Source organism: Haemorhous mexicanus, chromosome 3 (assembly GCF_027477595.1).
Source record: "Haemorhous mexicanus isolate bHaeMex1 chromosome 3, bHaeMex1.pri, whole genome shotgun sequence".
Taxonomy (NCBI): domain Eukaryota; kingdom Metazoa; phylum Chordata; class Aves; order Passeriformes; family Fringillidae; genus Haemorhous; species Haemorhous mexicanus.
The window spans coordinates 94797489-94812160 of NC_082343.1; the positions used below are offsets into that span (position 1 = coordinate 94797489).

The window sequence follows — 14672 nt, forward strand, 5'->3', positions numbered from 1 at the left end:
CTGCCAAACAAGAATGGGTAGAAGAAAAAAAAAAATCATCATTTATTTAATCTTTGAGTATTAGCCATGTACATTCAATTTCAAAAATTAGTGCTATTTCCTTGAGACATAGGGTGGGTTGTGACATAAACTGCTCATCCATTTTTATATCAAGTAAGCTTGATACTGTATTTCAAAGTAATTGAACCCTGTTATTCCGTACTTTGAGTAACTTCTCTATGCCAAACAGCAGCAAAACAAAAAACCTGCCAAATAATTGAATAAGCCTAGAAACTTTTGTGATTTTTCTTTAAATGATTACTATTACCTTAAATATGACCCAGGAAAAATCCATAATTTTCTCAGTGTTTTCTAATGTCTTGCTCTTGTATTTGGGTAAAATGCCCCCAAAATTCCAAGAGAACAGTTCAAATAGATGGCTACCTTAGAAACTGAGGTTAGTATCATGGTGTAGTCAAATCAGCAAGACTGTTTGCATGGGTGTCAATTTTCATAACCATGTGTCTTTAAACTGGATAGTGTCAGTGTAAGAGCATTGGGAGGCTTTTTTCTCTTATTGGGTATGGCTGGAAACTCCCCCAGGCTGCAGAGTTTAAACGGCCCTGGGGAACATGCCTGTGCTGGGTGGAGTCTGAGTTAAGGTCGGAAGGTAAGAACTTAAAAATTCTTTTTTCTTAAAGCATTTGCATGACTATTTTAAAGTGCAACAACTAAGTTTTTTAGGGCATCTGCTGGTCTAATGTAAATTCTCTTCTTTCCTTAGTTGGTCTGTGTGCCAGGTGGACTAAAAATGGCTTGATAATTATTCACCAGTGGAAGCTGCAGGAGAGAAAATGCCAGAGAAAGATGTGTTTTAATTAGGAAATTAATTCTGTGGTGCAGTCTAGAGCTGACCAAGGCAGCCATGAAACAACTGAGGGTACAAAGTGCAAGTCTTGAGCACTGTGTTGTTTCTTCTGGGTTTGAGCAGGAAGGCTGGCCCGTGGGATATGCTGGAGTCTAATCTCAGCTCCAGGGCTAAACAGCACTTCATGCTGAGTGTTCCTGTTTTTGCAAGATTATGATCTTTTACATTGTTCTTGCATCCCTGAGATGTATGCTCAGTGAAATTCTGGACAGGCATGTTACTGAGGCTCACAAGGCAATAGGAAATAGGATAGAAATACAGATTTTAGAAAAGAACAATTTTAAAAATTGTACATAGTCAAATTTCATGTTGAGGCTTTTGCTAGATGTCAGGGCAGTATATGCAAGATGCAATTATTTATTTTGCTGCAGCATAAATTCATGACATGAACCAGTTCTTCAGCAGTGTCTGGATTAGTGCAGTAGTCCCCAAATGTCCTGAGTAGTGAGGTATTTTGGCTATAGGAATCAGATATTACCTAATTAAAATTAGAAGGTTTTCCATGCCTGTTCTCAACAGTACCTGGACATTTGGCTGTTTGTACCTTTTGCAAGAGTCAATTTTCTTCAGCAGGAGCAGTCAGACATAGCTTTTCAGGAGCAAGAAACACTAGCTCATACCATGGACTACTTGTAAGCCTGGTGGTTTGTACTGTTGTTATGCAATATATGTTAGACCATTTCCTATCTCTTTTTTTGTCCTTCTGCCATGTGGTCTGGCTGATGAATGATAACACATTTCTCTGGCAATTGTATAACTTAAACAGTTCAGTAATTCATGGAGCATTTGATAGTTTACTTCCACTAGGACTCATAAATCCACACCGCTTCCATAGCTGCCCAGTGGCACGGCACACTCCAAATGCATACTGAGAATCAGCATAAATATTTACAGACTCAGAGCAGCTGATAGATCTTTGTTAATGCATTTAATTCAGCTGCTTGTGTACTCAGCTTTGGACTGAGTGGTGGAGCTTCTGCTGCTTCATTCACAGTAGTTAGTCAATAACCTGTATTCCAGTTGCTGCTCTTGTAATGTGACCACCACAAATAACAATTCCAGATTTGTATTTAGAAACAGCGTATCTGTTACATCTGCTTGAACCTTTTAAGCTTTATGGGTGGTTACTACACAGCTGTGATGTCATTCCTTCCCCAGGTGGAAGGAGTAGTATAGTGGGGTTTGGCATATCAGTTACTATCCCAGAGGCTTTTCCTTGCCCTTTTTGTGAAAACAAGGTGAATGATTTACTGTGACGGTGTGCGCAGGGGTCCCAGGATGAGGGAAGAGATGAGAAAGTTGACTCCATGTTTCAGAAGGCTTGATTTATTATTTTATTATATATATTATATTAAAAACTATACTGAAAGAATAGAAGACAGGATTTCAGCAGTAGGCTTGCTAAGAATAGAAAAGGAATGAATAACAAAGGCTTGTCTCTGACCGAGACAGTCTGGACAGATGGACTGTGATTGGCCACTAATTAGAAACAACCACATGAGACCAATCACAGATCCACCTATTGCATTCCACAGCAGCAGATAATCATTGTTTACATTTTGTTCCTGAGGCCTCTCAGGAGGTAAAAATCCTAAGGAAAGGATTTTTCATAAAACATGTCAGTGACAATTTACCACAGTCTGGCAGTCCCAGGACAAGTGCAGCTAGCTTCAAAATCCTGAATGTCTACTTTGTGTGTTGCCCAGTGAATGGGTTCTTCATCACCTTAGGTTATCAGTATCAGGGGTTTTTCTCTTTCCTTGAAAGAGCTGTCTGGCACTGGCAGAATCCTACAACTTCTGAAAAGTGTTAGTTTTTAGTACCTAGTCTTGGAAGATTTTGAGTTATTTTAATATGATTTTCGGATAATAGCTACTCATCTTGCTGAAGAATGTAACACAGATATTCTATACTTCTCTTATACAAATTGTAACTTATATAGAAAGGCCCAATGACCATTTTTAATTAAGGCAAACAGTAAGGAATGGGTGACAGCTATACAAGATTACTGGGCTACTAATAAAGCATCAACATATTCTATCAAAAATGGGTCAACTTTTTTAAACAGTACATCCTGAAAGTCTCTTAGTAAAACTAGAAAAATAGTGGAGGTCTGAGTGTAATCCTGAGGCCTTGGCTTTGTAGGCTGTATCTTTCCCCAGATAAATGAAAAAGGTGTTGAGAGTCTGGATGAATAGGTTTGCTTTTTAACGTAGAAGTTGCCAAGTTTCTAGTTAGTCGAGGGTTCTATCTTCTGATCTTTAGGGAATCTCAGGTGTCAGTACTCACAGGGGAATGAGAAACTAAACTGAGCCCACCAGAGAAAACTCAGGTCCAGACCCACTAACTGAAAGTAGCTGCCTGTATGTGAGCTACACGTGTCAGCTCCTGTATAGTCAATGGAGATGCATTCAGCAGATCTAAAGATTAAGGTGACTTTTAACCAAGACTCAAGAGGCGTTTTTTGTTTGGTTTTTTTTGTTTGGTTGGTTTTGGTTTTTGGTTGGTTGGTTTTGGTTTTTAGTTTTTTTGTGGTTTTTTTTATTGGTGGTGTTTTTGGGTGGTTTGGGGTTTTTTGTGGGTTTTTTTTTTTTTGGTGTGTGTGGGAAGGTTAAGGTAACTAAAATCCACTCAGAGCTGACAGAGTTTTTTAATTTAAAAACTTAAAAAAATTTAATTTTATGTTTGTCATTGTTCTTCTCTCATAATTCAATGCCACATAAAATCTCTTGTTATGTGAAATGATAAAATGATACCTGAGGCTTCTTACTCCTACTCTTCTTCTGCAAACAAAAGATAATGTTTCCAGGAGGATTGAGGTTTGCATACTTGATATTTCATTCGTTGGCTTTTTTAGTTAAAGGAAAAGTCTTATTTTCTGTAAGTTTCTGTGCGTTACATGTTGGGGCAATGTGTGTTGACATGATAGAGATGTAACGAAGCTGAAAAGTATGATAATGAAAGAAGCACTAGCTAGTTGTGAACTATATTGAGAAACTGCCTTTCAGTGAAAAATAGTCACATAAGATGCAGAAACTAATAAAACACTGTCTCTAGAGCCAAACACTGTAATTAGGAACAGCTATTCGCACTTTAAAACTGAACACGCTTTTTTTCATAGTGTGTATTTGGATTATATTTATTAAATTACCCTAAATATCCCTATTTATTTTAGTACCATGACTTGGTTCTTACTGGAATTGCTCAAGGGAGAACTCTCAATCTTGTTTTTATTTAAGTGAAGTTTGGGCAAAATATGGTCCAAATGTACTTTAAGTACAAGTACAAGTACTTTGTTTTAGTACACCTACAAAGCACTGTGGCTTGAAGAAAACACCACTGGAGTGTACTGAGCCTGATTCAAATAAGAAATGTCAAATGGATGCAAGGTGTGACAGATGTAATGTTGCAGCTGTGGCTTTAACTCTAGGAAAACTAGGAGTCATCTGGAAATTTTTTTAAGTGAGGCACTCTGAGCTGTTAGGATATGATTAGGAGGTCTGTTTTAAAGGGGTTTTTTTCCTTCTGATCATCAGTGTATGATACAAGCATCTTTGTGAAGGGGAATGCTGTTCATGTTCTTTCAGTAATTAGGGTGCGAAGCACAGAGGAATTAAGGCCTGGATGTAGAAATGCTTACGCTCACCTCTGAGCACTGCCATCCAGCTGGTTGCCCCGTGTATGCAGCAGCTCGGTACGAATGCGCTGTCTGTGCTGTGCTCTGGGAGAGGTGCAGTTACAGCAAAGCATCGACAGCCTCCATGTGCCAGGCCCCCTGGAAACACAGGGCCCCCATGCCCGGGGGCTGCTTCTCAGGGCACATGAAGCCGATGCAGCTAGGTTCCACGTCTGGCTTTGAGGGACACCTCAAGGCTGCCGTAAGCAGCAAGGAAATGGGTTGTAGCCATGCAGGATGGCCAAGGAAGCTCATCTTGTTTCATGGAATAAAGGGGATTTCAACAATTTGTTCACCCCTATTTGAGGAAAGAAATGGACTGCATATGAAGCTGCAAAATGCACATATGGCAAAAAAAGCTAGACAAATTTCAGCCTACTGGTAAAACATGTTTTCCTTTCTTTCTTTTCTTCTTTTCAATGATGATGATGGGCAATGAAGCTGAGTAATTTCCCTAAGGATGTGGCAGGATTTTCAGTAGCTTTTTATAATTGTCATAGGCAGCAGTGTTCCTGCTGTAGCTAGGGACTCATATCACTTGTTTAAACAGGTCTGTGTTTGCTTGCAGTCATAAGAAACCTCCCCAACAGCACTGGGGAAGGGTTTACAGAGTCAGACATCTTGCCTTTCCTAGCACTGGCTGTGTGGTGTCACTGGCCTGACTCTCATTTTATGTTTTGAACCAAATGAAGTTTAAACTTCAACACTTACAGCAAGAATAAAAGGTGCTATCTCCCCTCAAAAAATAACGGTGCTTAAAACACCAGTTTTATGAGATACTGTTTTCTGCTTAGTATCTTTCAGGGAACCAGAAGCTCAGGAAAATGTCGGGGAAGCCCAAGCTTACCTACTTGAATGGAAGGGGCCGGATGGAGTCCATACGATGGCTGTTGGGAGCAGCTGGTGTAGAGGTTGGTTGACATTTCCAGTAGAGTGTTACAGACTGGTGTTCTCTACTTTCCTCTGTGAGGGAGAATTTAACATGCATGTGGCAAATAAAAGCTGCATGAGGGTGGCTAAATTCTTTTGTCCGGTGGCACTGCATATTTGTTAACTACCTTGTTCTGTGAGTGATACTTGGGATGCAAACTTAGTGGCATTTAGAGTTTATTAGGAGTGGTAGCAATCCACTGAAGTGATTAATCATAAGGGGACAAAATGGGGATTTATTTAAAGGGCCTTTATTAATCATAAGTTATCTAGCTGTGCTAGCAGTCTTATTAAGTTTGCAATTGCAATGTGTGTAAGCTGGGGTGGGGTTAGAAATACTTGATGTACCTTGTGCTTCCCTTGGCACTGGCTCCATCCTGTCTTGTTTCTGTAGATGCCTGCACTCTGCTTGTGCTTGGTCTTCAGTTATTTCTTAATCAGTGCACTGATGCAGAAGTGTCTGCGCCCTCCTTCTGCTCCCCATCAGCTACCAGGGTGTGTGAGGGATCCTTGGGACATCTGCACTTAAACAGTGCAGTTGCAGATCTGGCCCATTACCTTTTGCTTGACTCAGTAATTCTGGGCATGGTTATGTGCTATCCCTTAACAGAAGAAAAATGTTCAAATACAGCAGCGTAACACAATTCTCACTCCTTTTTCAGTTTGAAGAAGTTTATATGGAAACAAAAGAGCAGTATGAAAAGTTAATCAAAGGTAAGAATCCTGGCACCTGAGACTTCAAAGGTGCTTCAAAATAATTGTCCAGCCTTGCTAACCTTATGGTTTGAAGTAGTTTATTTAAACCAGTGGAAACTTCTGGGTGCACACCTTGAATAGTGTGATACTAGTTTTGAGTAACCTGCTATTTCCAGTGCCAAATAACTGGTCTAAGCTAAAAGCCAGAGCTTCTGTGATTGTGTTTATTGTAGTATATTAAACAGGCAAACACTTCTACTTAATACAACTTACCTATGCTGTTGAATTGTTATCATGGTACCTGGAACATTTTTGGTCCAGGACAAATAGAACTCCTTGAGCCTGAGATGTGGAGCTTTCACTAGTTAAAACACATGGAGCCAGCAGGGACACCTGTGGAAAGCCTGGCATGGTCAAAGCAGCATGCCACAAAGGCTTCAGGCCAAGCTTGGGAGCAAGACCAGTTCTTCCCACACATCAGTGCAGACCCCTAGCCACTGCCCTTGATATCTGGTCAGAAGAAATCCAGCAATGAACCCCTCTACAGACACCCTGGAAAGAGAAGACCTTCCTGCCGGAGTGGGGAAGGAGTTGGGGCAGTGAGGAGCAGAAGAGAGTGCATATGCCACACAGTTTACCTGCTGCCTAAGACATGTGAAAGAAACCTTGGAGCAGGCTGGGCTTGCCAAGCCATATAATGAGACTTGGAAGAGGTCTTGCCTGCATTGTGGCTGAACTCAGAAAGAAAAAGCCGTGTCTAAAGTAATTCTGTTAGGGAAAACTAAAGTGAAGAAAAATAAGACAGAAGTGGCATTAAGTAGATCAGAATTAAATTTGCAGGTCCAATTTGCTGGGACTCTTACAGTCTGGGAGGATAGTGCAGTGTGCACAAACCAATTATAGCTCCAAATGTAAGAGCGTAGGTACTGAAAGCCCAAATCTGTATATCCTTCACAAGAGTAGGTTATCTAGAAAGAGTGATACTGTAACCAGGATTGTATCTGAGTTTATTGATATCAAGAGAGAAGAATTAAATGGTGTTAAAAGGATAGGGAAGTTTTATAAAGAAGATCAAGTGTTTTATGTCTGTATGTTGAGCTTAAGATGGTGAGAACACAAAGAAAAAAGGTGTGGTTTAATAGAATGGGTTGAAGAAAGATAGATAAATTAGTCATCCTGATAAAGGGGCCTCTGGAATGTTGCCAGTTGTGCAGGGCAGGACTCAACAGGAGTAAATCCGCACAACTACTCTCTTCAACTTTTTTCTCTCCCTACCGGTATGGTTTTTGACAGTTTCCTGTGTTTAGACTCTACCACATTGTTAGACTGGCCCAGGCATGACTTTGGCTTGTGCAAGCTGATGGTCCTCCAGGCAATGCCCCAGCAGTGTCAGGATGATGCCTGAGCCAGGGACTGTTCCCAACAGGCAGCTTGCAGAGAGACAGTTGTTTTGCAGGCAAAGAGAGTTAAATACCCTTGGCCTGTGCAGACCTGTACCTGTTGGCTTGCAGGATGACTAACCTGGCTCAATCTGTGCAGCCAAAGGTTGCCCAGTAGGTACCTGGGTATCAGTGAGCTCTGCCGGTTGGTTACAAATAGCAGGTGATTGTTTTTTGTGTGCTGCACAGACCATGTTTGGACAGCACAACCCAATCGGTGGAATTACTGGTAAACTCCTTTTAATCCTGCATATGTATTCTGTGCTGCGGTTATGTGAAGTGGTTCTCCCTAAAAAATGAGGGGGGAGAGGCAGTCCATTACTGATTTTAAGAGGGATTCCTCTTTTCTGTAGCTAAGAAACAAATGAAACAAATTCAGTCATATTTGCTGTGTTGCTTTCTGTCAAGGGCCAGAAAGACAAATGTTATTTTTCACTTCACATCTTTCTGCTGAAAAATATCCTTCCAGATCTTTTAGTTTTCCTATTCTGTTGTTTCTGCTAGATAGATACCAAGTAATGTTTCTTCCTTAAGATGCAGAGGTGTCTTCTGGAAACATGAGAACACACATGATCTTTCTGTGAATGCTTACAAGAAGCAAATACAAGGTATTTGTTGCTGCAGAGATAACTACTCTGAATTTCAACTGTAAATTAATAATGTAGAATGAGTGAGGAATATGAATTCTAGCCTAGCAAGGTATTTTAACAGCTCTGGAGAAAAAGGCAGGCAGATGTGCCTGTTGAAATGAACCTTCATATCTGAAAGAAGGATTCACCAAACAGATACAAATTTAGCAATTAAAAGAAATAATTTACTTTGAGCAATGCAAGTGGCAGCTGCCTATTTGAATTTGGAGTTCTGCTGTGATTATAAACAGGGCAGGATTGTTCTATAGATGCCATTAGTGTGTAGATGGAGGAGGGAGTGTCTCCGAAAACAGTGAATCAGTCCAGCAGAAAACTGGTCTAGAATAAAATGACTTTGCAATGCTAAATCTCTGTGTGTACTTAGCTGTCGGAGCTGCCTCACTGAAAGCTCAGACAATTGCTCCTACCAGCACCAGCAGAAAATGGGACTATAAAGATGTTTTTATGTATGCCTAAATTGCTGTAGAATGGCACTGAGACTAGGCCTGTAAAATCAATGGGGACACTCAAACTCTGGTCTTGAAGTGACTATGTGAAGCTTATTCAAGCACCAACAGCTGTCACAGGCTCTGCCTTTAGTTCTATAGCTTCAGCATGTTTAAAGTGGCCTGATCCCTTCCTGTATTCCTGCAGCTTGGTCTTGCTGCAGTACTACCCATATATGTCCCTGACAGGGAATTGATCTGCATTCAAAAGAATTGGATTTTTTTTAAATTTCAGATTTACCAGGTATCTTTATTCTTCTCCTATTCCTTGGGTTGGAAGTGCTGGTTCAGGCTTTTCCTGCCAGCATGAGGCAGCCTCCAGAAGTGCAGAGGTACAGGCAGGGCCAACTCCCACCAGCCAGTGAAGCTCTGTCAATGCTATGAAGCCCAGGGCCCAGCTGTGCTGTGGTAACTTTGCTACAGGAGTGTGATGCAGGCTGTTTGATCTTCCCCACAATATTAGTTGAATGCTGTGAGTTGGACAGTTAGAGCAAGACATCAGTGGTCTCCTACACTGCAAGAGAAGTGTGCTCAGTGTCTCACTCTCCTGTACACCTTGCAGGAGGAGCTAACAGACTTTCCTTCACCTCTCCACCCTAGATGGATTCCTGCTCTTCCAGCAAGTGCCCCTGGTTGAGATTGATGGGATGAAGATGGTGCAGACCAGAGCCATCATGAGCTACATAGCAGGGAAATACAATCTCTATGGGAAAGACTTGAAGGAGAGAGCCCTGTAAGTAACACCTCCTTTCACTAACAGAGCAGTCTGTTATTTGATAGCTACATTATATAAACCAAATTCAATCCTGCCAATCCCATATAAAGGCATCAAAAAGGCTAACAATAAGGTTTAACCACTGCTTCTGAAATGTTCCTAACAGAAACAGGCTTCTATTCTTTTAGAAAAATATTCAGGTTTCGTTCATGCTTAGCTTTGGCTGTGAAAATTGGCACTATGTTGGTGATATAAAATTCCTGTAAGTTGCCTTAGTTAATTGGAAAACAGATGAAATAACTTCTGTGCTTTTTTCTACCATCTTCCCCTGACCAATAGGATTGACATGTATGTGGAGGGAATATCAGATCTGATGCAAATGATTTTGATGTTTCCTTTCTCTCCACCTGATGCAAAGGAGAAAAATCTTGAGTCAATTAAGGAGAGAGCTACTAGCAGGTACTTTCCAGTCTTTGAAAAGGTAAGTGACAGCAAGTATGTGTCTATCAAACTTGCAATTATCCAAAAAGTTTCTGCAAAATAAGAATGTGTTTGTAGTGTAGGTCAGTTCCCAATCCTCAGCTTTTTTGACTATCCTCAGTTTTTTTAACTATGTATTTCCCCTAACAAGGGGAAATACAGCAGCACATCTTCCTCTCTTTGTTTGCATGTGTTGTCAGGGCTGTGGTATTTGAACATCTGCGAAACAATATGTTCTCAGCTGTACAGAAAAAATTTTCACTAAAAGTTTTGTGATTATTTTTCTTGAAGGAGTAGTTCTATACTTATATTTGTTTGAAGCCCATCTCTCTGCCATACTTAAATTTAATTTGGAAAAGTTTCACTGGAGGAATGCAAAAATCCCTTGTACACAAATACTGTAGAGAGGAGTACTTTAGTAAAACTACAGTCACGGATTTATAAAACAATAAAACCAACCCATACGATTTGTGCATCTGGCAATATTTCCTGCTTTTGTAATATTGATCTAGTTTTCTTGCAAAACAATAACAAAGGCTGAACATCACACAAATTCTTAGCAATAAAATAATCTGTTCCCAAAGGCAGGGATTTTCTTTAGTTAGTTGTTGCATTTCTAAGTTTGCTTCCTGATATCAGCATTGGGCATCACTTCACATGAAACATCTAAATGGGGGTACTATGAATTCCTTAAATTGCTTGTTGCTTCCTTCATTGTCCCTATTTCTAATTCTAGGACTGTTACTAGTCTACTTAAGCATATGGTTTTGTTTCTGTTCCTGGTGCCTGTCATCATTCGTTATTACTTAGTGACCAAAGTTTGTAGTCTGTGTACTAGAACATGAAATGAACAAAACTTCATTTTTTTCCCAGCAATAATGAAATTTAGGCTCAGCTTCAGCTGAAAAATTCACCCTGAAATTTCAGATAGAATTGCTGCTCAGCTCTGCAGCTGTGCTGTAAGGTTTAGCTGCCAAGGATGCCCGAATGCCCCACTCTCATCTGCAGCCCATGTTTTCTTGTCTTCTCCAGGTTTTGAAACAACATGGCCAAGACTTTCTTGTGGGCAACAAATTCAGCTGGGCAGATGTTCAGCTAATGGAAGCCATTTTGGCAGTGGAGGAGAAAGTTCCTGATGTGCTCTCAGGGTTTCCTCAGTTGCAGGTAATTTAATTACTGAGCATGCTGTATTCAGGAGCTAGAGGTCAGTCCTGGAGTAATCATCTCCTCATGCTGGGTAAATCACATTTTTGTGGCTAGAATTCCTCTCTTGCTCTTTTTTTTAATGATTTAAATTTTTTTTTTTAGGTGTTTAAAAGCAAAATGAGCAATATGCCTACAATTAAGAAGTTCCTGCAGCCTGGCAGCCCAAGGAAACCCCCACCAGATGCCCATTATGTAGAAACTGTGTTGAAGATTTTTAAGAAATGAAAGCCTTGCCACCTTTGGTGAGACCCAAAATGCTGGGAGAGCGGGGAAAGCAGAGCAGCAACCCCAAACCCTAAACCAAAGGAGAAGGAAGCTCAGCAAATTAGTGTTGTTTTAGTTAAAACCAGTGCTAGAGGAAAAAATTAACCCATACCAGAAATAAAGCATTCTGTTACACTGGCAATGTGACAGCAGCTTTGTCTTTATTGATATCAAATACTTGGCAAAACATGAAAACAAAGGAGTATGGAGGCAAAGAACTGTTTGTAGGGTTGGGAATTTATTATTTTGGAAAAAGAACAATGCAGTGTTAGTATTGTCAGAATGTAACTTGTTGGAGAAGATATTTTCTACATGAAAAGAAGCTCAGAGTAAGAGCTGTGGAAGAGACGAAAGACAAGACTCACAGCCCTGCTTACCCTTTAAAGAAGTAGACTTGTTTCAAATTTCCATTCTCAAATTTAAAGCTTGTGGGTGAATTGGATTTTTAAGGTCTCTCAAAGTTTTTGCAAAAATGATTACTTTTGTCTATAAATCAGCTATTTCAAACCTGTATGATCATACCAGCTACTCACAAGCTGCTTACAAATATATTAACTCGTGAGAGCAAAGTGTTGTGAAAGCAAGGTGAAGTCTGCTTTCCAGACACTGGCAAGGCAGAGGGCAGTTTATTTCTACACATTTAGGACAGAACACAGAGCAACAGATACTCACCGTCCATTTATTTTCAAATAAAAGTATTTACACCAGACAATAAACGGCCTTGTGAAGTGGTCTGATGCAACAGAGAAGCAGCTGCTTAGAAGGAAACTGTTCCAACTGTCAGTAACCAGATGTGATGCTTAATAGTCTATGACACGAGTGAAGAAAAAAAGAAATTAGAAAAAATATGGGAAAATGAACCTGAGGGAGAAAACAGAAGAATACTATTTCCCAAAATAGCTCAGTGAAGTGACATTTCTGAAAGTCAAGTTACGAGACAGACTATATTGGACTTAGTTGCCTGAAATCTCAATGAATACTTGTGACAGAACAAGCAATGTCAGTGTTGGTGTTAAATCACCCTCTGAAGAGGGTGCTCCTTTCCCCTACCTCTAAGGAAAGGCTGAAGGGACTGGCTTCATCAAAACTTTTAACTCTCTCAGTTGAGACACAATCATTTTGAGTAGTTCAGCTGTAACTGAAGAGCATGGTGAGGGATTCCTCCTGAATGTGGACCTATTGGAAGGAGACTAGACAGCTAGACCAGATGCAGGTGTCTACAAAGTTAGGTGAGATGGGTTTTCCTAAGTTGTTTACACTATCATTAACTTTTAGGCTTGAACTCGTGTTTCCCTACCAGGTGATTGCTAGACTCAGGATGTCTCCTAGAGTTTATCGGGGCAGGCCTACAAATAGTGAATCCAGACAAGTTACCTGAGAGGGAGTTTGGGTTTGTCAAACAGACAGATGCACCTTGGTGCACATGTCACTGTGTGGGAGAGCTTCAATCTCCTACATTATCCTAGATTCTGTGTCATAAGTCATATGTGTCCAAAAATGTGGAAAACACTGTTTCCAGAAGTGTCAGAGGCTGGATGGAAGACCTTCCCAAAATGTAAGGAGAGGACAGAGGGACATAGAGCCCTAACCAGAATGGGGAGCTACAAGAGGTGCTCTCAGTCAGGGGTCCTCTTTTGTGAAGCCTGGCTCTCCTTATGTGCCATATTGGATACAGAATGTTCCACCTGGGGACTAGGCACCTCCTAAAAGACAATACACTGCAGTGGTGACTCTTGATGCCTTGTCCTTCTGTGATTCTAGCTCTAAATAAATTATTAAGCCTATTTTATTGTCAAGCAAGGAACACAATGATGTAACAGGTACCAAGAGTAAGGATTGACAGGATGAGGATCATTTTCAGCTACCATGTAATGAAGTATGCATACAGGAAGGACATGAAGGAGGCTGCCTGCTGTACTGTAACTGCAGGTGATGGCTAAAACAATATTAACCAGGTAGGTTAGATAGGCAGGAAGGTTCATGGGAATGTATGCTGTATTATGAATGTATGACTTTTTGAAATCTATTCAGTTGTCCAAAGAAAGCAGTCAGGAGTGCAGAGTACAGTCTGCCTTCTGATGCCACACGTCATTTACTGTCTCTTTCAGCTGTCTTTGGTGTATATTTTCACTGAGTCAAGGTCAGGGAAACCTTCTTCACAGGAAAAATGAAAAAAACCCCAACCCAGATGTCCAGAGAGGATTCAACACAAGTGACCTGAAGGAATATACGCTAAGCAAGGCATTGAAGCTTGTGAAACATTCGAGCTGAATTAGTTGATGTGATTTATGTAAAACGGCAATGTGTAAAAAGTAAACAAACAAAAAACCCCAAAACTAGAATAGAAGTGAGATTGCCATAGCAGTATTCTTTTAACCTGAGTGAGCATTTCAGCTGTTAAAATTATTTTTAGCTAGCACGGTACCAAGCAACAACAATAGGAGGCATATAACCATTTTGTGCCAGCACAGATTCCAATGACCACGACCTCTGGTTTATTTTACATTTTTACACTGTCAGCATTATTCAGGAATTTATTTTCTGAAGGTGGGAAGAAACATAACAGAGCTAATTGGTTTTGTTTGCTTAAGAGAGAGAAGTTTCCGGTTTGTAGAGAGCTGTTTGGAATGCCCAGTGTAGGAGGGGCTCCACAGTTATATAATCTTAAGGCAGAATTGCTGAGAGCGTAGAGTTACATTGTGCACAAGGTAAGTGGATTTTTTGTTTTATTCTTCCCTAAAACAGCAGGGACTTGTACATAAAAGTCATTCTGTGGGTTTTATAGATTAAATGTGTGTATGTACTTTCTTTACTAACATGGTTATGTGTACAAAAGGTTAAACTCTTAGTCAGCTGCTTTTGGGGTGTTCAGAATTAAGAAATAGAAAAGTATAGCCCACAAGTGGGGAGGGTTTCCTCTCACCTCATCCCTCCCACTGTAGAGAAGCTGACATATTATTTACAAGGGGAATATGGTGGTGCTTTGGCCGTTTTCCTTTTGCTGCTGTTAAAGCTTCAGCCTTGTTGCTGACAGGGTGTCAATAGCTGTGAGGCTGGTACAGGCTGAGCACTGCTTGTGTGTTTGTGGCTGATGTGCACGCGTGGTTCTGAGTGGGGTGGGTGGGTGACAGTCTGCCTAGAAACTGTTGTTGGTGTAAGTTTCTGCCTAGAAACTGCTGTTGTTTGAAATTCCGGCAGAGTTGGAACTGGGCCAAGCAAGCATT

The 14672-nt window shown here is 40.6% G+C and overlaps 2 protein-coding genes across 4 annotated transcripts in view; both read left to right on the top strand.

Annotated features, from left to right (window-relative positions):
* The first annotated feature begins 502 nt into the window (after positions 1–502).
* LOC132325443 (glutathione S-transferase-like) lies at positions 503–11590 on the top strand. The gene is made up of 7 exons (XM_059842786.1): positions 503–649; positions 5378–5494; positions 6176–6227; positions 9384–9516; positions 9838–9979; positions 11011–11142; positions 11287–11590. The coding sequence occupies exons 2-7, from the start codon at positions 5408–5410 to the stop codon at positions 11407–11409; spliced, it is 669 nt and encodes a 222-aa protein (XP_059698769.1). The 5' UTR covers positions 503–649; positions 5378–5407; the 3' UTR covers positions 11410–11590.
* Positions 11591–13996: 2406 nt separating this feature from the next.
* The window catches only part of LOC132325442 (glutathione S-transferase-like), a 6599-nt gene continuing 5923 nt past the window's right edge, over positions 13997–14672 (top strand). For 2 of the 3 annotated variants that reach the window (XM_059842782.1, XM_059842783.1), the window contains exon 1: positions 13997–14156. The gene's annotated coding sequence lies outside the window, so the exon portion shown is untranslated. The remainder of the gene's footprint in view (positions 14157–14672) is intronic. The other variant, XM_059842784.1, reaches the window with a different exon arrangement.

What these genes read in the sequence shown, in the direction of transcription:
- LOC132325443 (XM_059842786.1), top strand. Translation starts at nt 5,408, where the DNA reads ATGTCGGGGAAGCCCAAGCTTACCTACTTGAATGGAAGGGGCCGGATG. An exon ending in GTATGAAAAGTTAATCAAAG is followed by an intron (nt 6,228 to 9,383) that starts GTAAGAATCCTG and finishes TCTCCACCCTAG; the next exon opens with ATGGATTCCTGCTCTTCCAG. An exon ending in GACTTGAAGGAGAGAGCCCT is followed by an intron (nt 9,517 to 9,837) that starts GTAAGTAACACC and finishes CCTGACCAATAG; the next exon opens with GATTGACATGTATGTGGAGG.